Below are 27,479 nucleotides of genomic sequence, written 5' to 3' on the forward strand. Positions count from 1 at the left end.
TCAGAATGCTCTCATGATCTAGAAGTTTCTAAACAACAATTAAACACAAAATGCAAAGTACTAAGACCTATGAGCAATATACAATTTAAAAAATATCAATGTAAGAAACAACTAGGGAGGAAATAAATATTTTCACTAATAATATCGATTATTATTGAATGGTTATAATACAACAAAAATATGCTAAAGATCTAAATAAGTAATCTAATTTGGGTTTACAAATAAGGTAATAAATAGAATTTCAGAGAAATTAATTTACTCACTAAGGGCTATATAAACAGGAAGATAGTTGGAAAGTAAATAACAAGAACTGATCTCTTACCCAGCCCATCAGTTTGTCCAGCAACAAGACAAAGGAAGATCACACCCAAAGAGTCAAAGTCACTGTTGATGAAAATGTACATTGGTCCGTCTTTATAGAAAACAGTCTGAAGGCCCCTCAAGTAATTTAAAATAGAACAATTATATGATCCAGAAATCCTATTTCAGGGTATTCTTCCAAACAAACTTAAATCAAAATCTCAAAGAGGTATGTCCACTGGTGGCTAGCTGGACAAAGAAAATGTTACAGCTACATATAATGGAATACTATTCAGCCTTTAAAAAGGAAATTTTGCCATTTGCCATAAGATGTATGGACTTGAAAGATATTATACTAAGTGAAATAAGCCAGGCACAGAAGAACAAATACTATGTGACCTAATTTATATTTAGAACCTAAAATAGTTCAAACTCATAGAAGCAGAGAGGAAAATAGTAGTTTCCAGGGCCTTGGGGAACAGAGAAATGGACAAGGAATGGTCAAAAGGGAACAAAGTTTCACTCATACAAGATAAAAAAGTTCTGGGGATCTACTCTACAGCAGAGTGGCTATACCTAACAACATTATATTGTATACTTAAATTTGTAAAGAGGGCAGATATTATGATAAGCTCTTTTACCCCAAATAATAACAATAATAATAAAAGTGGCAGGAGGAAATTTTAAGAGGTGAAGAAATACCCATGGCATTGATGGTTATGACGATTCCATGGGTAATGAGTTTCACAAGCTTGAATTGTATACCTTCAATGCTGTTAGTCAGCCTTTTATCCTTGTGACCAAAAGATCTAACAAGAACAACTTAGAGGAGGCAAAGTCTATTTTGGACTCAGAGTTTCAGAGGTTCAGTTCATGGTCTCCATTGCTCCGGGCCTGAGGTGAGGCAGGACATCATGGCAGGAGGCACTGCAGAGGAAAGCTGCTAGTCCATGACACCCAGGAAGCAGAAAGAAAAAGACAGGAGGGCCAGGGACAAGGTATACTTCATCAGTCACACCCCACCTGCCTACTGTTACCACCCAGTCGTCCATTCAAATTATTAATCAAATGGGTCAATCCGTGAGGTGAAGGCTCTCGTGGTCTAATCATTTCACCCATGGACAATCCTGCATCGTCACAGGAGCTTTTGGGGGACCCCTCATGTCCAAACCATAACATATGTACAGCTTTCTCCTTGTCATCACACCTCAATAAAGTCGTTTTTAAAAATCTCATTCAGGAGCTAACCATGTAGAACATGAACAAACTTCAAGAAAATCCCACTGTAATTAGGTATATGCTGATGATTTGCCACTACATTGCTCCCAGTACTTTGTCTCCTCTGCCTTGTCAAAGTTTTAATCCTGTTGGAAATGAGAGGAATATATTCCTTAAGGATGAGCAGGTGTGTTTCCTACAGTGTGAGAGAAGAAACCAGCAGCTGTAGTGTGGCCATTGAGAGTAGCAGAGAGGTCACAGCTATTCGTCTTGTTGGGAAGTAGAGTGTATTAGTCAGAGGATGTTAAGCTCTGTTGCAGAAATTAATAAATCTCAAGATCTCAGTGACTTAATACAATGAGAACTCATCTTTTGCTCATACATATTAAGTTCAACACACATGTTCATGGTTGGGCAGTTTTGCTCAATCACAAGGTGCTGTTTTAGTTGTAGGTCTGTCCTCTCTAATTAAAGACCTCAAAGATGACTATGAAAGGAGACAAGGAGGATTGTCAGTGCAAGATTATGCTGGACCAGGCCCAGAAACGGGCACATCCCTTCCACCCACATTCCAGGGACCAATGATAGACCTATACCCCTTCAGTCTCATCTTTTCCACCACACAGGCTCAGCCAAATCACTTGGGGTCAGACTCCCATATCAGTGTTTCCAGTATTCTCCCAGTAAGTCCGGGGCCCTGTGCAGCTCAATCTTGACACTGCATCATTTCAAATAAACATTGAGGTGACTATGGTGGACTTTACTCTCAAGTTATGTTTTCCCAAAAATCAAAAAAGGAGACATAACCTTAATTTTCTGAATATATGCTCCAAATGTTCTCCCCCCCATCGCTATTCCTTCCACACAGAGAGAAGACATCCCTTGAAATTCCTAGACTCAACATTCACTTCCAAAACCCCACACCCGCCCCCCCCCACCCCGACATTCAGACTTATGGCTTTTCTGACTTTCCTTTTCCCTGCTTCTGTTCCACATTACAGATCAACTTGGCCCCCCTCACTCACTTCTCTAGTGTTCTCTGTGCATCATCCACCGCCTAGATTCTCCCCATGGAGAGCACATAGGCTGACCCAGCAAGAAAGAATCTTTTCCGGAAAGAAATAGTCAGGGGTGGGAGGTTGCAAATACACCCACAGTCATAATTTACTGTAAATGCCAAACATATTTAAAAGCAATAGAAGCCAGCTTGCATCCTAAAGGGTTATGAACTTGGAAAGACCAGGGGGTTTAAATGTCTCATTTAACTGAAAATCCACTTATATTTGTCAATCTTACTTTTCTCTGTACCCGCAGTTCTTGGCACAGAGAAGGTTCTTAATTGCCTGAGGAATAAAGGCAAATGATTCAGTTGCTAAAACAAATATAACAGCAGCCCTATCACAGAATCTCTGCCTAGGAAGCAATCTGACCAGACACTTGATTCCATCAGTCTCCAAATTAGCCATCAGCTCTTAGAGGAGAATAAACTCTCCCAGTGCCTTTCAGAAATTATCCCAAATTAATTGGGATGTCAGGACAAAATGCTTTTTAAGCCACTGAAAGGAAATCAATCTTAAGGGACATTTGTGTACCGGGCAGAATGTCCCAAGTGCCTTCCCTCTTCTACTGACATAGTGCCACCTGTTTGGCAAGGGCCTGGTCAGTCCTCATCTCCTCCAGGTAAACCTTTCCATGCTCCAGTCCTCAGGAAATGCCACTTTCTACTGTCCCCTCGGACATCTGGCATGTGCTTTCTCCCACTGTGGATCACCACTCAATGTTTGCATCCCTTCCCCAAGGAGGTGGAACCCTGCATGAAAGCAGGGACTGAATGCACACTCTTCCCAGCCCAGGCCAAAGCCATTTCTGTCTCCTCACCAACCCATCTATCATCGCACACAGTTCTGTACTTGAAACATCCCAACTTAGTGTTGGATCTTTTTTTTTTGTTGCCTTATCATAACTCAAATATTTTACATCTTAATCTTAGATCCACAGTTTATGGTAAAAATGAAGAATCTGCCTGAAATAATGAGAAGTGCCAAATCTGTGGTGTGTATGTTGAGACCCAAGTAAAGCGTGCAAGGGCCCATCAGCCCTTTCAGCAGGCCTCTGAATGGTTAGGTGCCAGGCACTATTTGCAAGTGAAGATTAGTCTTCCTAAGTTGCTATTTAGTCTATGAAGATTAGTCCTCCTAGCTTCACATGGCACAGACAGGGCCTGCTCATGGGTAGAACTCTGGGTGATAACTAAAAGATTTAACAATGCACATGGTGTGCCATGGGTCCTGACCCATCGGAGCAGATACTGTCTACTGCAGTGACTGGCATGAGCCAGGGAATCCAGCTGCTGTGCAAGACACTGCTTATTAGTCTAAAGGAAGGCCTGCAGCATCCCAGAGGCCAGACCCTGCCAGGTAGGTTGGCAGCAACAGGGGGAGGTGCTCTTAGGCTGCTCACCAATAGCCCTTTCAGTATTTAATACCTACCTCAGGCACACTGATGCTCAGCAGCTGATTACTGGCCTTAGTAACAGCTGTTCCCTAAGCAAGAACAAAGACCTTTTATCAGTAGAGTACTTCTTTACATAAGTCATGATTTCTGGCTCTGTCACTTACATCATTTTCCAAAGATAAAAGCATCATGAGAGTCTCTTTCCAATCATAAGTCAGTGCCCAGAAAAAAATAACTCACCTCCAGCTCTATTACAGCAAAGTCCAAGATAAATAAATCTATCCCCAATTTCAGTCTTTATGTCCCCAATCATACAGCTATATCAATCTGAAAATGTCTATTAAAATATCTAATGAAATTTCTGATTCCCTGTCTATGCCTCTCTCTGCCCCCTTGACACCGCTTCATTTTTCCTCATAGTACTTAACCTAACCTAAAATTATTCTACATATCAGTTTATTGTTACACTATAATGTATGCACCATGAAAGCACAGGTTTTTGCTTTCTCCTGAATCCCAGAGTCCTAGAATAGGACCTGTCCCAAAGTAAATTCTCAGGCATTTGAAGGAATAATTGATTTTTTAACCCATTAAACCATAGTCACCTTCTGAAAATCCTCCTCTAATATGTGCACATGCTATCTTGACACAACGTTGCTTCTGTGACTCTTAAGGGATCATTTCATCATTGAATTTTTATCTTCAAAAACATCCTCCATGCTATTTAAAGCAGGGAAGAAAAGAGTAATCTTATAATAAACCACTTAAAAAGCACAGGTGATTCTCATCACAGAGTCCTGGATTAATTACAAAGCTGATGTCTGAATGAGGATCCATCACTATGGTCTTGTTTCATAATAGTGCCCAAGGGTTCAGTGCTGTGCTATCCAATATGGCAGCCAGTAGACATGTGGGGCTACTGAGCAAATTGTGGACAGTCTGCATTGAGATGGGCTTTAACTGTAAAATACACCAGACTTCAAAGATTTAATATGAACATATGTTTCATTGGTCAATTTTATTATAGATTATATGTTGAATAATTATATTTTGATATATTTAAATAATATATTTATCAAACTATATTAAAATTAACTTCACCTATTTCACTTTTTAAAAATGTGACTACTCGAACATTTGAAATTACATGTGTAGCTCACATTCTATTTCTATTAGAGAGTCATTAACCTACTTGCCCAAGTCCCAGGGAACGTTGAGGAAGACTCAGAAGCATACCCCTGGAGCCAGACCTGTCTCCACTCACACTTCCTTCCATTGCCAACCCTGGCCTGGATTGACTAGGTAGCTCTCTACCAGAGGCAGTAAAGACAAACAATGAGAGTAAGACATCCTTGGCACTCAGCTCCACACTTGGTAGTGTGCCACTTTGGGCAGCTCCTTTTAAACTTTCTTCACCTAATCTCTCCCATCAGTAAAATTGAAAAAGTGTATCACATACCTCAATAACTTTTAAGGATGCAGTGGACTAGTTGATATAAAATCTTTAGAATGGTTCCTGGCACACAGTCAGTGCCATATAAGTTGACTCCTAGCATCATTATTAAATGTTCATCTGCTTTAAACTGAAGGTCAGAAGTTTTAGTAATGATGAATAGTGTCGGTTCATGAGTCATTTTTGTAAATAGATCTTTCTACATTCAGAAGTACTGGTCAGACCTACCAATTCATTTTTGTCCCCAACAATCCTGTTTTGGTACACGGAGATTATTTTATGTATGAAGTGTCATGTTACATGAAAATTCAAACACTGTTAGTGAACAAAGAAACATGAAAAAAAAAACTATTTCTTCCATTTATCAATTTATCACCAAAACCAAAAGCAAATGGATTCTATTTCCTCAGTTACACAGGAGGTGTGCATGCACACCGTGCGTGCTCACATGTCTACCTTGAATGACCAAGGTGACTAATACTTCCACCATGGTTGAAGGGTTACCATGGAAACATATCTACAAGAATTTAAAGACTGCTGAATCCATTCTCCTCAATTACTTACTGAGGATCTGTGATTTCTTGACTTGCAAAAAAAGCCACACTAAAAATTAGAAGCTACATTAGTACTTCTACCAAATATATCGAGCCAACTCATCCACAAAGCTTTAGACAATACTCAGCCTTTTTAGGTACTAGAGAGTTTCAAAGTACTAAATGAACAAAAAAAGCAATTCATTTAGCAAAGGATGCTGCACGCGTAATAAGGAATTAGAATTCTGGAAGAAATACAAATTAGAAATAATCTGAAATAATACTTCCAATTACAGCTCTAGCTCATAATATAATTAACATATCCTCTGAGTTTTACTGCTCATCATGATAATTAAAATAAAACCCCTTCTGCTTTAGCCAATATGATTCTCCTGAAAGCAAAAACGACTTTCAACAAATTTCAAATGCTCAAGATGAGCACTTTAAACAAATGAAGACACTTTTCTTGAAAGGGAAGTTCCTAGCCATTTTCTAGTTTGCACCAAGATATAATCACATCAGAGACAGAATTGATTTAATTATCCTAATGGCAAATTCAAATTGCATTATAATTGCTAATTTCAAATTATCTGGCAGTGTGTGTGTGTGTGTGTGCACCCATGTAAGCACATGGATGCACACAGAGAATGAATTGACTTCAGTAGGTTGTGCCTAATTGATTCATTACCTTTAGTGCCAAATCTTATCCTGAAGTGCTCATGCCAAATAAGCCAAAGCCTCTTCCCCATTTCGTCCGCCTGCTCCATTCCCTAATACAGACGAACATTAAATTATTAGGCAAAGGAGAAAAACTTCCTCATTGAGTGGCAATTTGAAAATGGTCAGGGAAAATTCAAGCAGTTTTCTCATGCATGAGCTACCTATAGACCACCAGAAACTCCCTATCAACAAATATAAAGGCAGGCAGAAGATACTACAAGGAGTGGTTCAGTCAACTTTCAGACCTGGTAGAAAAAAGAAAAAGTATTTAAATTCAAAACCTTGCTTTGAAGGCTGCCAGCTTGTGGAATTTTCAGTAGACTTATGGTTCGTGATTAAGGGCTTTATATTTCATTTGCTATATTCCCTCTTGTTATTAGTTCATTCTTAAATAGCTTTATAATTCTATGGGAAGGAGAAGAAAAACATGTAAATATTAAACTGATAAGATTTGTTTAAACCTAGGATAGCCAAAGCAGAATATAGGATGAGCATCCCTAATCCAAAATTCCAAAATCCTACGTACTCTAAAATCTGAAACAGAGTTGATGTGATGCTGTAAGTCATTAATTCCACACCTGACCTCATGTGATGGGTCACAGTCAAAGTACAAGCACAGAAACTTTTTGTATAGAATTATCTCTGGGCTACGTGCATAAAGTGTGTATGAAACAAATTACTTTATGTTTAGGCTTCGGGCCCATCCCCAAGACATCTTATTATATATGTCAATATCCCCAAATCCAAAATCTGAAACACTTCAAGAATTTCAGACAGGGGATACTGAACTTACATAGATAAGAAATCATATCTCTCTTCTCTTGAATCTCAGATCTAAGTTTTTTCCTTCCTTTTAAAATAAATGACAGGAAAAGAATTAGAATCACCTGTCATGAGAGAGCTACATGTAACTTAGAAAATGCAGAACCTCATCAACACAAACTGGTTTCCACTGCAAGTGGGGGTGGCCACCAAGTCACAGGCTCTCACAGTGACAAAACGGTGGTAAAAATTGGGATAAAAGAGGAGCAGTGCATTAGAATGCAAGAAAATACATGGGCTGCAAGAATCGTCCTAACTCTTGAGCCAAGATTACAAGTTTCTTCCTCATTAGAATGAATTTTGTAAGCCCCCAAAAGACAGACAAAAATAAATAAAATATATAATAATAATACTCTAAAGCTTAAGAATAAGCAGCCACACACAGTGGTACACAACTATAAGTCCAGTTACTTAGGAGACAGGAGAATCACTTGAGCCCAGAAGTTCAAGGCCAGCATGGGCAACATAGGGAGACCTTGTGTCAAAAAGAAGAGAGAATAAAACAGTAAACATAAGTTAGCACTGGATTTTTTTCCCATGCTGTCCTTATTTAAGGTATTTGAATCTCCATATTAAATAATTTATCAGTTGTGATTTATAAGAGTTAAGAATATAAATGTGATTGTTTGATTACTTTTGAAAACAGTACTTGATGTTTAAGAGAGTATGGTTTATGTACGCTGTAATTTTATGTTTATGAGATCTACTGAGGTCACTTAAATACTTAGCCATTATTTGCCAGTTTTTCAAAATCAATACTTTAAAAAAATATTTGAGGATACTCCTGTTTTTAAATGTATAAATATGTCTGAAAATGCTTAAAGGAATTTAATTCATTGAGTAAATGGTGGGGGTTTTGGTTTGGGGGTTTGTGTGTGAGTGTGTGTGTGTGTGTGTGTGTGTGTGTGTGGTGCTGGGATTGAACCCAGAATTTGTGCCTGTGAGGACTACCAACTGAGCTATATCCCTAGCCCGAGAACAAATGGAGTTAATTTTGTATAATTTGAAAACAAATCAAAGTAAAATGCACTTCTTTTTTTTTTTTAATATTTTATTTTTTAGTTATCGGCGGACACAACATCTTTGTTGGTATGTGGTGCTGAGAATCGAACCCGGGCCGCACGCATGCCAGGCGAGCGCGCTACCGCTAAGCCACATCCCCAGCCCAAAATGCACTTCTTTTACAAAAAAAAAAGTAGACTTACAAAAAAAATTTATATTAAAAGGCTGAGAAAAAATTGTTTTTATATTTTTCAGCTTTAATAACTTCAGCATCAATTAAAACAAGCAAGTATAAATATTTCTTTGCCTCCAGAAAGTCTCTAACAAATACTTGAAAACTGCATTGCATTGAAAAAAAGTAAGTGTGTCATAAATCACTGTAGTATTGCTGAAAGAATGAGAAATACTGACATAGAATAGCCCACCAGCTGGCCAACATCATATTACACCTTTCTCCCACATTATATGTTGAGTTTTCTGCCTTAGAATTGCATGATTTGGAAAGGCTCTCGTATATATAATGTTGAGTATTAAAGTGTAAAACAGCCAGGCACAATGGCACATGCCTGGAATCCTAGTGGTTGGGGAGGCCGAGTCAGGAGAATCACAAGTTCAAAGCCAGCCTCTGCAACTTAGTGTGGCCCTATACAACTTAGTGAGACCCTGTCTCTAAATAAAATATTTTTTAAAAGGGTTGGGGGTGTGTCTCAGTGGTTAAGCACCCCTGGGTTCAATCCTTGGTATAAAACAAAAACAAAAGCGCAAAACAGTGGATAATAGTTTATTAGCTACAATGTGGATTAGCTGCCATAACTCAAGTGTCCAATCAGTCAGCGCTCAGGGCTAACAAAATTGCTGCCTCATGGTTCAGAGACCTTCTCTAGAAGGGAAGAAGGTATCCTTTCTTTTTGGGCCACAACTCAAAAATTGCCTGTATCACTTCAGTTTATATCTCATGAGCTATCACTTGGTCATATGGCCACATTTATCAGCAAGTAATGCTTAGAAATTTAGTCTTTTGAGTGTCCTTGTGCCTAGATAAAACTTCTATCATTAAAGAAAGAGGAAATAATGGATATTCAGGACTCCTAGCCTCCCTTTCACAAATATGCCCCTTTAAATGTTTAAAAAAGAAGTAAAAATGGTTCATCTGTTTACATTCATGCAGAAAAAAAAAGAAACAAACAAGATACATACAATAAATTATTGCCTTCATAACATCAACTCACAGTCCAATGTCAGTATGTAATGAAGTTTATCTCGGTATAAAAGTTGAATTTTAAAAAGGACAAATGGTTAGTCATAGATTTATGTTTATTCAATTTAAAGTATCCTCTATTGTTCCCTTTCTCCTTTGTGAAGTCAAAATGTCCTTTATTCCATGCAATAATATTGATGCTAAATGGCAATATATTTTTCCATTTTGTAAAGGTTTACACAACATGTTCCATGTTTATGGAGCACCAAGCACTATACAAAATGTCAAGGATCCACTGGTTATAATTGTCCTTTGCTTCCAAAATTTATAATCTAAAGAAAAGATGGATGATTAATAGAGTTTCAAACTAGGATCTTTCCTAAAAATAATGTAGAAGATACTAGAAGAGAATATTCCGAGGGATTTAATTTGAAGTAGGAAGTCAACAATGGCTTCAAGAAAGAAGGGATATTTAAGATACATTCTGAAAATGAATAGCAGTGAGCTAGAAGACTAGTAAAGGAGAGGGCTGTAGGCTGGTGGGTCGGTATTGCAGAGGTGAAGGAGGAAGAGTCTGGTCAATGAATGGTCCAAGAAGAATGTTCTATGGCCAGAACTAAGTAATCACAAGGAATCATAGCAGCGGGGTCACCATGGAACAGGTAGAGGGTCTCAAAAGTTATGCACAGATTTCAGATTTGCATCCAAGGACAATGAGAAGACATAGAAAGGGTTTCAGCAGGAAAACAAAATTTGATTTACATTTTTAAAAAGGTGCTCTGGCTGGGAGTGTGAAGAATGAACAAGGGAATATAGATGATGAAGTAATCTGGTCAAGAGGTTGGGGGGGGGGAATACAGGCAGAGAGGATGGCAAGAAGGGCACAGAGATTTGCCTCTTGGGTAGATGACTGTGAGACATGTGACTCTGGGAGACAGAAGCAAGACTGATTAAGATGGGCCCTGAAGTCAGACTGACTGGGGTCAAACCTGGCTCTATGCTGGCAGTTAACCTTGTCTCCTAGTCTCAGTTTCTTCATCTATAGAAGAGAAAGTATAATACTAACTGTACCTCAAACATGGTGAGAAATGAGATCATTCATTTAAATGGAATGATGATTGGATGTATAAACATTACTGCTTTATTACTGTTGTTTCCATTACTAGTGTTATTCATAATAGAATAAAAGCCAAGACTCTTGGGGCTGGGGTTGTAGCTCAGTGGTAGAATGCTTGCCTGGCACATGTGAGGCACTGGGTTCAATCCTCAGAGTCACATAAAGATAAATAAATAAAAGTCATTGATTGTATCTAACTACAACTAAAAAATTTTTTTAAAAAGCCAAGACTCATCAGATTCTGGTTTGGGCAAATTATTTCAGGATAAAGAAACAGAGAAGAACGATTAGCAGACTTCTCAATTTGGCAATATGTTTTTCACATATCAAAATCCTACCACATACAGTTATTAGGAAAAGTCCTTATAGAAATACATTTTTCAAGATCTCATCTTATTCCTGGGATCCAGGCTCAATTTTCATATCTTAACACCGCTAGTCCTGGCATATTTACAAATTCATAATGAATAATTATCAAGATATTAGACATAGGGGCTGGAATTGCGGCTCAGTGATAGAGAGCTTGCCTCGCATGTATGAGGCACTGGGTTTGATTCTTAGCATCACATATAAATAAATGAATTAAATAAAGGTCCATCAACAACTAAAAAATATTTAAGTATTAGACATAAAAGTCCTGGAGTTTTCTAATTTTCCTTTCTTCAAGGTCCATCCCTACATCTTATTTCTTTCATCCTAAACAACAGAGAGATCCAGCTTCCTTAAGGAATTCTTCAGACTACCCAAATGATATTTCATGTAAACCACTCTAGAGAAAGAAACTTGCATTTTCATTTTATCAGTACTTGAGGTAAGCTCTGTGCTTAGTGCTGAGGATTCAGGGTAAGGAAGCAGAGCCTCCCTCGTGAAGTTCAAGGTCTCATGTGAAACTTCTCCTGGATTCATGCATTGCTTAGATGTGGCCCATCCACAGTTATTCAGACACTGGAGAAAATGATAGTGCATGTTGAAACTCTCACACTGCTCCAATGTTTAAATCTTCTTTATATGACAGACCTCAAACTTTAAGGTTTCTTATAAGACCATTTGAAATAGGTCCCAGTGGGCTCATGGCACTACACACAGGTGTCATTTTTAACCAGATTTCAGCACTGAAATTGATTTCATGAAAATAAAGGCTATGTATGTCAATAACACAAGAAGTTTTATTTTACATTTGTACTGTCTAGTTAGAAGAAAAAGAGAAAAGTCAATCACCTTCTATCCTTGATTCCAAGACTTATTTCCATACAAGATCACATGTTTGAGGTTGAGGTGCCTTTATACTGTTATACACACTTATTCTGGTGGCTTTTATTTTCCTGGAAAGGTGTTCTCAAATCAATGCAATGGTGAATAGTCAATGCTGACTTAGAAGTGGAGAAATGCAATACAAGTCCTTGACTAACTTGATAAAAGACAGGGGGAGGGGAGAGGGATGGGCAACTAAGCAACTAGATTTCTTGCCTCAGCTCCTCTGCCAGCTAGCTCCTAGCCACCTAGCCTGGGACATCTGCCCAGTCGCTTCAGTCCTCTGGTCTGTCACCCCATCTATGCAACGAAGGTTTGCATTTGTGTTTCTCGAACTTTGTAGTAAGGAACTAAGTTTTTAAATTTTTCCATCAGCTAAGGATGAACACATTCTTGAACAACAAGAAAAGTCCTCTGATGCCACAGTAATGTTAAATAGCTATAAGAATTTTTAAACTTACTCTTAATTTCTCTAGCAGTCTCGTGTGCACAGACTGCATGGGGCCACACACCTGCGTTTTGAGTGGCACTGACTTGACTACTATGACAGATTCACTATGTAGATTAGATAGTGATTCTACAAATGATTTTTCACATTCATTTATTTCATTTGGGTAAAATAATCAGCTTACATTTTCCAGCTAGACAGTAACTAAGCAATGAAAATCCAAAAAATTCTAGGGAAGTGCTGTTTTAAAAAGATCTCACTCATGGGGGTTTCCAGAGAACAATGACATGGATAATTCAACTGACGATGACTGACAAATGACCATCAATGCAGAAGATGCCTTTTGGGCCACACTAATCTCAACTTTTTCCTCTCAATGAATAAAACAAAAAAAATTGACAAAATATGAGTTTATCAGTTACTTCATTAAAAGTGTGAATTTACTATCAGGAATATTACTCTTTTGCTAGAAATATCAGTCCCTGTTCCAGGGAAGGAAATTTTTCAAGAGGAGGAGATTGATACATGGTGGTTTGTTCTAGGATGTGTTTCCTCTGCAGCATCAAGTCCATTTAAGAAAGATAACTACTTAATGGCTATAATAGCCATTAATGGCGCAAAGCCATTGCAGTGAATGGGAGCACAGCCTGGTGAGGATGCACCAAAATGCAAGGGTCTTCACAAACAGGAAACCCTGTTGCATTTCTTAATGACTCACACCAAGGTAAATGTACAAAAAAAAATATGTGCTTGCTCTTCCTTTTTTTTCCTACCAGTCTGGCAACTGGGAAAAATGCTAAAAAAAAAGCCCTAAAAATTGCCCAATTCACTCTCTCAAGTTGAAGAAGCGGGAATTGCTTCAAATTCAAGAAAGTTTCTCCTGAACAGGTGAATGTCAGTTACCTCCTGGATGTCTACTAAAAGTTTAGTTTGGGAGGTAAGAGCAACAATCAGAGGTTGCTCAGTTCTTGAGCCCCAGGCTGATAAGTATGTGGAGGGCTTATTAATATATGATTGCTGGCTCTACTCCAGAATTCTTGTTTCAAAGAGCCACGATGGGAGTACAATGTGGCCTTCACAATTAGGTTCCAGGAGGTGCTAATGCTGTTGCTCCTGATCCTAGGAACACACTTTGACAATCACTGGTAGAAACATGTGTTGACAGAATACAGACGACTTCAGAGGTCATGTGGTCCAAACCTTTCATTTTATAGGCGAGAAACCTGAGTTCAGAGAGAATGTCTTGGTCATATACCAGTACTCAGCCTCTGCTCGTTCTCTCTCCCACACACCTATAAAATCAGTTTAGGTTTCCAGAGCTTAATCTCACTGTTCATCTCATAATTCTCCCACACACCTATAAAATCAGTTTAGGTTTCCAGAGCTTAATCTCACTGTTCATCTCATAATTCTCTATAGTCATGGACCACCTAACAATGTTTCCTTCCATAATAGACTCCAAACATGATGGTGGTTCCATAAGATTATAATGGAGCTGAAAATTTTCTATCACCTAATATTTTTAATGTATCTTTTCTATGTTGAGATATGTTGATATGCACAAATACTTACCCTTATGTTACAATCGCCTCCAGTATTCAGGACAGTACTGTTCTGTCTAGGTTTATAGCTGAGGGACAACGGATTACACCATACAGGCTTACTGTATAGTCAACGTCCACATTGAGGTCTGGGTCAGCGCTCTCTACGAAGTTCAGACATGGAAATTGCTCAACAGCATTTTTAAGAACAGGCCACCACATAAAGGGAGGCACACTGTATTTTGGGTGCATATTAGGTCCCTGCTCTCTGAGTAGGGGCACCAGCAGAGGCTTCATGCTGTTGATCTTCATGCACTGCCTGACAGCACCATGGAAAGCGGAGTAAGGGGATTGAACTTGGGACATGTTTATGGCTGATGTTTAGGTGCTCCTGGAGAAGTGACCTCAGAAAAGGAAACAGTTTCCATTAAGTAAAACTGGGTCATAAACTAATCAGATTTCTTCTCCTGCCTTTAATTCTCCATCTTCTCATCACTTTTCACTGTTGTTTGTTATTAATTTCCTTTTTCTAGGGGGTAGGGGTCCCACAATTCCAAGAATATTGCTTTGTCTCATCTACCTTGACCCTCTTCATATTGGACTCCTTAAGCCCAAGAGACACACCCTGGAAGGCAACAAGGTGACAAAGATCTGGTTCTTCTAGTCCCTGAAAATTGTTCACTAATAATTGAATGAATGTCAACTTAACCTCACTCCTAGATTGCTAGGAAAGTATAAATTCTGCAAAATTTGAACCATATATGGAATGTATTTCCATGCCAGAAATTCCCATAAGCAATTTTAATTTTCTTAAACTCAAAAGTATGTTTGAACTTGTTCATCCATTCTATTGTTAAAATTGATTATGTTTAACACTAAGAGGACTGACCAATATATTTAATATCTGGTATAGTTCAGCAGAAACAGAACTCTGAAAATCATGATGACTTTTTCATCTGTAAAATGGGTGTATATAGATGTATTCATTGAAAAATATTTGATATTTGATATTCAAGTGGACTGCATCATTTGATTGGTCAGACATCATTCTGGCTTCTCAGGGGTTGCGCTGTGCCATACAGTGCCAGGCACAATTTTGCTTCAGGGCCAGGACTTAGGAACGGAACAGGCACAGCTCCTGTCTCACAGAACTTGTCATCTAGCAGACAAGCCAATGAATAAACAAGTAAGAATTCCAGTTTAATTCCAAAATCAAAACAGTGAAGAAACAAAACCAAGTAATAGAAACAAACAATGAAAAGCAAAAGATGCAAAGGTATCGTGATCAGGAAAGGCCTTGTAGAGAGGAACTTCTGAGCCTAGATGTGAAGATAAAGAAGAAACAGCCATCGACTTGGAGGGAGAGTAGGGAACAGAAAAGAATGTTCTAGGCAGAAGGAGCAAACCCAAAGATCCACAGGCAAAAAAAAAAAAAAAAAAAGTTGGAGTGTTCAAGGAAAAAGAAGGTGAGTATGACTTCAGCACAATGAACCAGAGGAAGAGTGACCCTATTTGCACTGGAAGAGGCAGGCAGGCATTTGGAGTTGACTCCAAGGGCAAGGTTAGACACTGAATTTGAGCAAGGTAGTGATATAAGTTTAAGATGAACAAAAAAAAAAGGCAAATGTGGACAGTGGGAAGTTGGGAGGACAGTGCAGTAAAGCAGAGGGGTAGTGGTGGTCCTGCCTGAGATCACAGCTTTGGGAAGTGGAGGTAATGATGAGATTTGGGAAACGCTTCAGCAGTAGAGATAGTGCCAGAATATGGGTTGTGGAAGTTTCCTGGGATGCTAGACACATGTGTGAAATGCTCCTATCCCTATAAAATAAACTCATGATAAAACACAAGATGTTAATTACAATGCAATTAAATATGGCTTCCATTAAAAGCATCAGCTTCCTTTTCTTCTCATGCTTCGATCATCTGAAAGCTTGCATTTAGATTTTTCTTTCAGTTTGTATCTCCTGACGCATTTAGAACAGACTACCTTTGTCATTTGGAGTGTCTAAGCATCATCTTGAATTCCAAGAAAGGTGGAAAGCAGCTGAGTCCCCTTCCTATGGGAGAAGCCTCAGCTAAAAGAATTTTATTCAACTAGCACTGAAAATAGATAGTCCACGGGCATGGTGGCACAGGCCTGTAATCCCAGGTGTCACCGGAGACTGAAGCAGGAGGATTGGGAGTTCAAGCCCAGCCTCAGCAACTTAGCAAGGCGCTAAACAACTCAGTGAGATCCTGTCTCTAAATAAAATAAAAAATAGGGTTGGTGATGTGGCTTAGTGGTCAAGTGCCCCTGAGTTCAATCCCTAGTACCCAAAAGGAAAAAAAAAAAAGGAAAGAGGTAATACAACCCATGTTCCATGCACCACTCTTAATGCTTTAAAAATAATGACCCATTTTATTGAATTCTCATAATAGTATAAACCTAATATGTTTGTAATTCCCATTTACTAGATGAGAAAAACTAAGGTACGTTCAACATACATTCAAGGATGCATCATGTAGCTCATCAGTAGAAGAGCCTAGAAAGCTCTAAACCCAGAGCACTGGCTTTAGGAATGCACTTCTAACCACCATGCAATACTGCCTCCTGGTAACTGAGTACAGTCAGACAGCCTGAGGTTTTGCAAAGTGACCAAAGATGTAGGAAATGGGCACAGGTGACTTGCAGTGCTGTTATGGAGGTTAAGTGTCCAGCACAAGCAGCAACTTGATGAGGATTGTAGAGTCCCCTAGCTGTGTTTTTGGCAGCCTGGTCTGATACTGGTGTTTGCTATGTCAAGATTCCCTTGGGTCCTGCCTTTTTGCTGAGTCTGCTCTCTAATTCCCATTGATTCAGAGCTTTCTGCTTCCCTTCCAATAAATCATTCTTCTGCTTAAATGATCTGCAACCAGAACCCTGGCCAACATGGCTAATTGATGGATGTATCAGCAGAGAGCCAAATGCTCATAATGAAAGTCAGGGTTCCCGCAGAGGCTCCTGCAGTTCTTTCTACCTTTAGAGCCCTGGATTTCTACTAGTACACTTCCTTCCTCCGTTGCCATGGCTGCCTGGCTCCCAGGGATCCCTACCTCAGGTCATCTGCACTCAGGTGACAGCCATGTCTGTGATGCACGGCCCCTGGCCAGAACCCACAGATCTAGGAGTACACCCTGACCATGGTACACCTGACAATGTGGAAGTCTTCTGCTTCCACAGGGCTATGGAAGTCAGCCCAGAGGGTTCTGATGCTCAGAAGGGAGTGGACTCAGGCACAGTGATAGCTGTGCCTGGAGAGGGTCCACCCCCCGCCCCAACTGCCTTGGCACTTGCTCTTTCCTCATTCTCCATTATTCAATCCTTTAATTCTTTGAAATGGCCTGATGAGAACCTTTCCCAAAAAAGGCTCCTCTTTGTTACAAGTCAACTTCTGTCTTTAGTAACATCATAACTTAGCTACAGTGATTCACTGAAAGCCCTTTTCTCTGCCTCCCCATCTCCCTGACACCCACAGATAGGAGTTCTTACAATAATATTTTCTCCTTGTGATTCAGGTATCATAGGAAAAGATAAAGCAAAAGATGACATAAACACGAAATCATCTTTCACAAAGACCAAAAATAAATAAATAACAAGACCCCTTCAGTGTTAAAACATTTTTTACCTTGCTTTTGCCAAACTCCATTATCCAATTTTTCCATTTTATATCTGCTCACAGTTTAAGACTCATTAAAGCCTCAAAAATTTCATCCTTTAATGACAAGCTTTAGAAACGCAGCTCTTTGGGTACTTAGATGTGAGTGAGTGATTTGAATTAGTGGGGTTGGTATCTTTGTTTTAAATGGCTTAAATATCTTAAAAGGTACAGTCCTCCACTAAAAGCTAGGCCCCTTGAAGAAATGGCTGAATGCTCCCAAGGGGACGGGTGGGGACAAAATGAGCCTGGAGCATCTTGTTATACCAGGAAGTAAACAAGTGCTCCCCAAAAATGCTGAGAACGTGTCACAGTGACACAGAAGCCAACTTGAAGGGGATCTCAGGACACATATCTGGTTCATTCTGCATACCAAAGGAGTCTGTTTATACAGTGACAAATGAATAAGGGAAAGGGAAAGGTTCTTTCAGAATGTCAAGTGCCAACTGGTAAATGTGGGTAGAGTGCTGGAGTGGCCGTCATGTCATAGACAGGATCAGGCAGGAGTAATCAAAGGATACTAAATCAAATTTTGGGGGCTGGAGACCCTGGTTCAATCCCAGCACTGCAAATTTTTTTTTAAAAAAGTGACTAAGAACAACATTTTGATGAGGAACAGGGCATTTGCATGTCTCATCACAAAATTATGATACAATGAATAAAATAAGCAACATCTTGACCAGATGATTAAATTTAACATCACCAATGAGGAGAAGATGGACATGGTGCATCTCCAGATGTGACCCCTGTCCCCTGAGAAAGACACATCACCTATGCAGTGTTCCAGCCAAGAACACATAGCTGGAGTCTCTAATCATAAGATCAGACAAATCCAAAATTCAACTTTAAAAAGGGAGCAAGTACTGTATTCTTCAACAATTCAATGTTACGAAAGCAAGGAGGGTTTGTAGGAACATTCCAAATTAAAGAAACTAAAAAGACATGAGAAACCAAGGCAACATCAGAGCCTACACTAGACCATGGGCTGTGGATGAGGAAATGCTACTGAGGACATTCTTGGGCCAACTGCCAAAACTGGGATATAGAGAATAGTTTGCACACACACATTGTATGCAGGATATGTTTACTGGAGTTTTGTAAGTGGACTATGCTCATGTAAGATATTTAGGAAAAAAACACTGGAGTAGTTAGAAGTACAGGCCACACTGCATAATGTAACCTGGAACATTTCAGAAAAACTGAAGAGAACCCATGAATGAGAAAGAAAATGGGGTAAAAATTCAACAGCCAGTGAATTTGGAAGAGTACTGCTGTGTAGTTTATATTTTTATTCTTATTTTTGTAGCCATTTGAAAATGGCTCCAAATCAGGAGTTAAAAAGGAAAGATTTGAGGGAGGAGAATGACTGCAAAAGGTCACAGGGGATGATGGACATGTTCTAGAGCATGACTATGCCTAGAACACATCGATTTGTACACCTAAGATCCGCATCTTTTACAGTATGTAAAATATCAACAGAATTTATTTGAAAAGGCACAAAGGGTAAAAGGTCATTATTTCAAAATGTTCTGTAATACATTTAAAGGCAGAAAGAAGAGGGGGTTCTTGCTTTGCCTCTTGAGAGGTCTCCAGGGTCTGCTGTGCCATGGATGGAAGCAGCCCATCTGGCCAGGTCTGTTTTATTCCAGCCAGGATGGACATAAGCATCGATAAAGACAAAGCACACATACAGAAAGCCACACAATCTCTCTTTCTGAAGAATTTTGTGGGGGAAATTCACCATTTTGTATTAATATTTCATAATGAACACAATACTTACATGCACGGTTAAGATAAAATGTACAAATACTCAACAAAATCTTGCCCGTAAAGAACTCCTTCATATTATCCCAGAGGCTGAGATCATCACTTACCATTCTCAGAAAGTTCCCCCGGTAAGTGGGGAGAGTCTGCAAGTTTCTCCACAGTACGTAGATGGTTGTTAGCATCCTACACTCCCAGTGTTTTGAGGCCCAATTCAGATGATCCCTCATCCAGAAGCTCCCCAGTCCTACTCTTGTTGTACCACCTCTTAATCTCTGTTAAGTTCATGAACATCTACCTTATAACAGCTACGTATGAACTAGCCCCCTCCAATGCAGCCCTAGGAAATGATTCCCTGCACTAAGAACCATGCCTGGCACGTTTAAAAAGTCTGTTGGGGGGCTGGGGATGTGGCTCAAGCGGTAGCGCGCTCGCCTGGCATGCGTGCGGCCCGGGTTCGATCCTCAGCACCACATACCAACAAAGATGTTGTGTCTGCCGAGAACTAAAAAATAAATATTTAAAAAAAAAAAGTCTGTTGGATTGAACTAGTCTGAGCTGAATGACCATGGGCACATTATCTGTCGCTTTCTACTAAGAAACCCACATTTTCTGTGCCATTTCCTCTAATGGACTTCCCACTGGAGAACATGATAGCTAGTTCTAAAAGACTTTGTTATAACTAATCCAATAAAACTTTATGGGATACAGACTTTAAACTCTTTGGTTTAAGTAAGAAGAGAATTTTAAAAAAAATCAATTTATTGCTCAGAAAACCCTAGGAGAAACTCATAGCAAAATATTTCTGCTAAATCACTACCAGGAAAATTCAGACAAGCTGCTACATGATCTATAACTAGTCAACTACACTGGAAAAGGACACCTCATTTCAGCCGGAAAATACTAAAAATGAAGCAATGATAGCTGACACTTAGTACTTAACTGCCAGCAAAATCCAAGAGCCAAGTGCACAGCCAAGAAATGGTAGAGCCAGGGTTTGAACCCAGACAGATTAGCCTAAAAATCTACATTTTTAACCACTATATCAGTTGTTATAAGCTAAATTATGTTGTCCTGCCAAAACTCCTAAGTTGAAGTTCTAAAATACCAGTATTTTAGAAGGTAGGTATATTTAGAGATAAGATGATTAAGATAAAGAGTCCCTTCAAGTAGGGCCCTAATCCAAAAGGACTAGTGACCCCTGAAGAGAAAGAGAGGGTAAGGATGTTCTTGCACAGAGGAAAGGCCACACAAGGACATGGTGAGATGGCTGCTGTCTGCAAGCCAGGGAGAGAGGATTCCAGAGAAACCCAACCTGTTGATACCTTAATCTTGGACTTTCATTCTCCAGATTGTAAAAAGATAAAATTTAGTTGGTTAAGTATTCAAGACCATGGTGTTCTATTATGACAGCCACAGCAAACTAATACAAATAGCATAAGTTAAATGTCAATTTTCCCTCCTTCTAGAGAGTTCCAAGATGAAGTCTGCGGTCAGAGTTACTGGAAACACTCAACCCAATTAGCAAGCAACACTAAGTCACTAAAAGATCACACATCCTTGCTACAGAGCAGTTTCTTTCTACACTGAATACTACCCATCAATGTTCTTATCAGAACTCCTTTCCATCCTTCCTTTATTCCAAGGAACTGATAAGGAATTTCTGACTACTAAACTCAACTATATTCTTTACTTTCCTTATCTCCTCCAGATGAGGTCTCACACTGGCATCTCACAATTACTAGACAACAGTTTTTATTTTTCCCTACCGGACAGTGACCCATGCTTTGATTAAGCACAGTCAGGATACTGCTCCACTGAATGCACTTGGAAAGTATCCTTATCCTTGTTGCAAAACCATGCTTCATTGTGAGAGAGTCGGTGGCTTTTCAGGACATTCCATGCTTCACACGCAATCCTAAATGCCCATTTGCAAAGTGGGATTTTCATCTAAGACACTTAAACAGTGATTGATCTAATTCACCCACTGTAGAGAATATTGTAATTCTTTTGCTCCAACTCTATGACTTCAAACAAAACAGCACACACCCTTTCCTGACCCTCACATCATCCAAGTCATTGTCTTTTCCTTTATCTTGAGAAGAACAGACTGTGCCCCACAATTAAAGATTGAAAGAAATCAGAGGTTATTGTTTTTTAGTTCATTTGAGGGGTTCTGGACAGCTGCATGTGGTTTGAAAACTATATTTTTAATAGAAAAATGGTCACTGAGATGATGTACTAATGATGAAAACAGGGGCCCAGGGAGATTAGGCAATGCCTTGAGGGGTTTGGAGGGTGGAGCAAGGGCCAGACAAGAGCATGGGGGTTACGAAGGACCTCTAGTCACCTGGGTTAAAATCGACTCTCAGGGGCAAAGAACTTACCTACAAACATTTCTTCCCTAGTCTGAGTGCAAATGCAAGCATTTTATATCAAATGAATAGGTTTATTACCAAGAGAGTATAGCTTAGCTGACTGCACATTTTTTTCACATAAACAGCCAGCATCTGTCAAACTCTTGGTATATTCTAGACACTGCACTTCATATACTAACACAGGTCTTAGCATTTCAAAATGAACTAGGGTTCATTTTGCCTGCCCTTGAAAAGAAAAGCTCTGTAACTAAGGCCATGACTACCCCTATGGTGTTCGGGACCTAAGGCTCCAGTACAAACGAGGGCCTGCCAATCACTGTAAGTGTTAATCCACAATCCTCCTCCCTAACTTATCTGCCTTTATGACATCCTCAAAGGCCAGGTTCAATGTTGAATTCTCAGTCTTCCGAGTTCTGGGCCAGACATAAATGAACAGCCCTGGTCAATGGACAGTCTGTTCTTTCTTCACCCGGACTCACTCTCCTCAAGGGGGTCTTCTGAGACCCCTAGCCCACCTTCTCAAGCTCCTCCACAATTTTAGCAAAGAGCTGCCCCTTTGGGCAATCAGGGATTAGGCCTGCAGTCTCTCCTGGCTCAGACTCTAGCCACAGGCTTGGGGTCTTTGGGGCAGGGAATTCCATGCAGGACTTGTATCAGGGAGGGGAGCAATGTAGACTGTGGGTGGCCACCCTGCTTGGACTAGCAGATTTTTAGCCCTTTGAGGAGGGCACAGCCTGCAGGGTAAACCAGGCCAGACTCTAAACCCAGGATAAATGTGTGCTTGTGTGTGTGTGTGTGTGTGTGTGGAGGGGGGGGGGGTTCTTTGCTTAGTCCAAAAGCAGTATGACTAAAAGCCCTCTATTTTATGCTAACTAGATCAACCGGTCTTTCCTTGAAGCTCTCAGGAAGAGTGACTACTTAAAGAAGAATAAACAAGCAGAGGATGAAAGGTACTGATTCCTGTACAGTGAAATACTTGTGGCTATTTAGAGGGGAAATGGATATCTTGATATGAAAGAAGGAAAAAATAAATATTCTTCACACAGTAAATTTATTGAATGGCACTTTTAGAAGATCAGAAGGTGTGGGGTCCTTGCCTTATAGCAAAAATTGTCTCCTTAAACTGTTTTCTTTCTATTTCTGAAAGAGCTTTGCAGAGACACCAAAGACAGATGAAGAATTAGCAGCATGGCTGGGGTTGCAAAGCTGAACCCCAGGACAAAGCTGATTGCCAAACCAAAGGTGGCAGGGGAGGCTTGGGTTTGCTGCAAACACAAAGGCCTGCCAAGGAGACAGACCCGTGGGAGGCGGATGAAGGAGGTCACAAGAATCAGAAGAGGCTAAGGACATGGGCTTCACCCCCATCACTAGGCAAAGGAGATACTGGGCTAGTTTCAGGGCAAGTTTCTCAGGTTTCCAATTCCCATACTTCTCTAAAATGGGGTTAGCGCCTGACCATATCACTAGGTTATGCCAGTAAGAACTTAGCTGGAGGCTGCACTTGTTAAGTGTCCAGTCCACTGCACTTCATTTAGAATTGAAAACATTGCAGACCAGAACTATGGAGACTGCTGCCCCCGGGAAGAAGATGGGGGTCAGTCATTTCCCCGCTACCAACCCTGACATCCAACTTGGGGATGTGCAGAAGCTGTGCGATGGGGGTTGAGGAATAGACGAGGTTTTAGGCAAACTGAAACCCATGGGACAAAGCAGACAGAGGTAACGGTTACTTCCCAGCCCTGTTTCCAAGTCGTGAGAGGGTACTTTCAAAAGTGGCCCGGCCAGAGGTTCAAAGGACTGGCGCCTAAGGCCCAAGTTGCCGACATCCTCAAATTCCGAAGGGAATATGAGGAAACTGTGCCGCACCCCTCAGGGCTCCAGGCGCGATTAGAGGATGGCTAGCAAAGGGACCGGGAGGGGAACCCCCAGTGCACTGGGGTTCGGGGGATACGCAACCACTCACCCAGTAACAGCAGCTTGAGTTCGCGGCGCGCGTCCTTCTTGTCCCGGCGAAGCTGCCTCTCAATCTCAGCGCTAATGCGCTGCGATTCCTTCTCCTCTGCAGACAGACAGCAGCAGCCAGCCATGCTGCGCTGAGCACCCGACGGGGCGACGTCTCCCTGCGCTCTCTTAAGCTCAGCGGGGCAGCTCGCCGGGTGAATCCGCGCCAGGAACAAGAGTTTGGAGAGAAAACACCTGGGCGGATTTGGGTTTCGGAGTAAGAAACTTGGGCCTCGAGGGCTTAATCACTCCTCAAGGGTCAGATCTGAGGCAAGGGCGAATGCAGAGCGCTGGGAGCGCTTAAACGCACCCAGAGTCCGGGCTCACCCAGCACCACACTTGATCCGGGGAGGAAAAGGGCTTAGCCGCGAGGTTGGGAGACTGCTGCCCCCGAGAAGAAGCGCGCGCTCTTTGGCACAATAGCAGGACACCCAGTTAGGCGAAGGAGATCGCGTACAGTTGGGGTTTCGGTGCCGGGAGGGGAGAGTGGGACCTCCCAGGCGTAGGGGTGTCGCAGGCGAGCGGCAGGCGCGGCTTGAGGTGGAGGCAAAGGACCTGGCTGGCCCTTGCTTGGAAAGTTCCGTAAACCTTAGCAGCGACCACAGACTAAGACCGAACGGAAAGGTTCTTCCTGGTGCTGGTGGATCTAAGTGGCGGGAGGAGGCGGAGCGTCTCGAACCTGCAGCCTCGGCGTCTCCGGAGTAAGCCCTCCTCGGGATACCCCGAACCAATGGCACCTGGGGGCAAAAGAGGGCGACCGCGGACCTGGAGACTGCGGGCTCGAGTCGGCGGGAGCAGCCCTCACACCTGCCTTTCTGGCCGTGGTGTCCCAGTGCGGGTCGGGACGCCTGCCAAGGTTGCTGTAATCTGCACGCTCCGGCCGCCAGGCCCTTCTTCCTGCCAGATCCGGGTTCCGCCAGGTGAGTGAGTTTCGCCAACTCTCAGCCTCAGTGGCGGCTGCGGCGGCTGCGGCGGCGTCGGGCTGGAGAAGAAGTCGGGCCCAGCCAAGAGTCTGTTTCGGGACCCAACGCGCCAGGAGCGAGGTTGAGGTCTCTACTCGGATCTGAAGTTGAGGCTTGCACACACCTATACACCACACACACTCGGGTTTCCTAGACAGGCTCCTTCCGCTTCCCCGACACCCCAGCCCAGCTCGGGCTTGACTACAGCCCCGGGTCAGCTGGGCAGCCTGCCTGCCAAGTGCGACTGGGCCCGAGCCCGCTGGCTCTGCACTGGGAAAGGCAGCCGCCACTGGGTTCAGTTAAAAGTGCAGGAGTGCAGGGTAAATATCCTCCCGGCTCTTCCTACAGCACCGGATGAGGGGGGTTGAGGATGGGAGGCATGGAAAACGACTGGCTGCTTTGCATTTTATGATGGAAAAACTCCTGTTTTGTAGAAGGGCTGGCACGTTCCCGGCACACCTGGCAAAATCCCTGTCCTGGCCGCCTTGGTAAGGTGTGTCTGCACAACCCTACTGGCCCTCCTCCTAGAACGTCCCCATCATGTTTGAACAGGCTTAATAAAAAATCAAAAAGCACCTCGGAGCAACTGAAATGACAAGGTCAAGTTACAACATCTGATTTTGGGCTGTATAGATTTTGAGGCAGAAAAAGGGAAGGTGGAGGAAGGGATTCTGTTGGCCACAGCAACAGAATCCCTACTTCTCAAGTTAGCATATGCCATGCACACACTTTATGGCATTAGGCAATTAGCTAATGCTTCCTCTATAAAGAGCAGGTGTAAGTGCTTTAAGTATGAGTAACATATATTTTATCAATTCAAGCATATGAGTGGAGTGGTATCATAATTTAAAGAACTTGGCATGATGCTGCTTTCTGGCTTCGAGGTCTTATTTATTTTACAGTTGAGGAACTGTAGAAAAATCAGGCATTAAAAATGAGTGTGCATACATTCTTAAAAGCTTGACTCTGAGTTTCATGGCAGGCATAAATAGACAGTAATAGTGACCCCTACAGGAAAACTCCTGGACTTTTCTAATTTGATCTTTGGCCATTTAGTTACCCATTTCTTCTTTAGCTTTTAAGATTCATTTATACCTTGAGAATAAGACTTCTTGGCTTCTTAAACTAATGGTTGCAGAATAATTATTAGTATTTCAAAATGATTTAAACTAGGCCAATTTGAACTTCAAATGAGCTGTAATAACTGACCTTTGAGGTCTCAAGTTGCTAAGATTTCAAAAGTCATATAACGTGTAGACTATGGAAAATCTGCACACATTTCCTACTCTATTCAACTTGCTATATATCAGAATCCTTGAACATGTCCATCCCCTTTGACCAAACCAATAAATCCTTCTATAAGATATAAGGAGAGGGGGCTGGGGTTGCAGCTCAGTGGTAGAGTGCTCACCTAATTCGGGTGAGACACCGGGTTCTATCCTCAGCACCACATAAAAATGAATAAATAAAAATAAGGCATTATGTCCACCTACAAATAAAAAAGTTTTTAAAAAGATATAATCAGGGAGAAGTCCCCATTATTTATAGGCAAAGATTTTATTTCTAATAACAACAAAAACTAGATCAGTAAATTAGTTTATCCACACAATGAGATGTTATGTAGCCTTTAAATATTGTGAATAACAAATATGATCCATTACCACAAAATGACAGTTTGACCAGTGACAGACTGCATATATAATGTAGTCCCACAAGATTATTTTGCCAAGTGCTGATGACCTAGCCATCTTAGATTGTATGTATACACTCCAGGATGTTCACACATCAACAAAATTACCCAATTATGCATTTCCTGGAATGTACTCCCTTTGTTTAGAAATGAATGATTATATATGAAAAACAAAGATTTGGGGAGAATCATCAAAAATACATTAAGTGAAAGGGCAAGATATAAAAATAGAAGCAGTATGATCTACAAATTTTATTATGAGAACACATTTGCATTTTTTAAATTTTTTTAGTTCTTTTTAGTTACACATGATGGTAGAAAGTATTTTGTCATATCATACATACATGGAGTATAACTTCCCATTCTTGTACGTGATACAGAGTTACACTGGTTGTGTATTCATATTTGAACATAGGGAAGTTATGTCCAATTCATTCTACTGTCTTTCCCATTCCCACTGCCCTTCACTTTCCCCCATTTCCCCCTGTCCAATTCAGTGAACCTCCACTACCTCCCTGTGCCACCCTACCTGTTGTGAGTCAGCATATGCTTATTAGAACATTCAGTCTTTGGTTTTTTGAGATTGGCTTATTTCACTTAGCATGATAGCCTCCAGTTCCATCCACTTACTGGCAAATGCCATAATTTCATTCTTTCTGTATCTGTACCACATTTTCTTTATCCATTCATCTATTGAGGGCACCTAGGTTGGTTCCACTGCTTAGCTATTGTGAATTGAGCTTATGAACATTGAACACATATGCATTTTTAAAAGATTAAAGGGACATATACTCTAGTATATGCTCTGAGTCATAAATGTCACAATTATGCTCCGATTAAAACTGTAGAAAATTATTTGTGGCAACTCACATGAAGTTATTTAGATCCCGCTCTTATCAGTTGTAAGATAAGGACTAGAATAAACTCAAAGGATTCACCCAACTTGAACATTC

General features: G+C 40.9%; 1 protein-coding gene across 2 annotated transcripts in view; it reads right to left on the reverse strand.

Annotated features, from left to right (window-relative positions):
• LOC308638039 (guanine nucleotide-binding protein subunit alpha-14) overlaps positions 1–25,266 on the reverse strand; it is a 213,396-nt gene extending 188,130 nt beyond the window's left edge. Inside the window, exon 1 of one of the 2 annotated variants that reach the window (XM_081275003.1) lies at positions 23,837–25,266. In XM_081275003.1, the coding sequence (XP_081131129.1) occupies positions 23,837–23,960 (124 nt within the window). In that variant the 5' untranslated portion in view covers positions 23,961–25,266. The remainder of the gene's footprint in view (positions 1–23,836) is intronic. The other variant, XM_081275002.1, reaches the window with a different exon arrangement.
• Between the last annotated feature and the right edge of the window lie 2,213 nt (positions 25,267–27,479).

This window comes from Spermophilus citellus (assembly GCF_964194105.1).
Source record: "Spermophilus citellus genome assembly, chromosome: 2".
In the NCBI taxonomy this organism is placed as follows: Eukaryota; Metazoa; Chordata; class Mammalia; order Rodentia; family Sciuridae; genus Spermophilus; species Spermophilus citellus.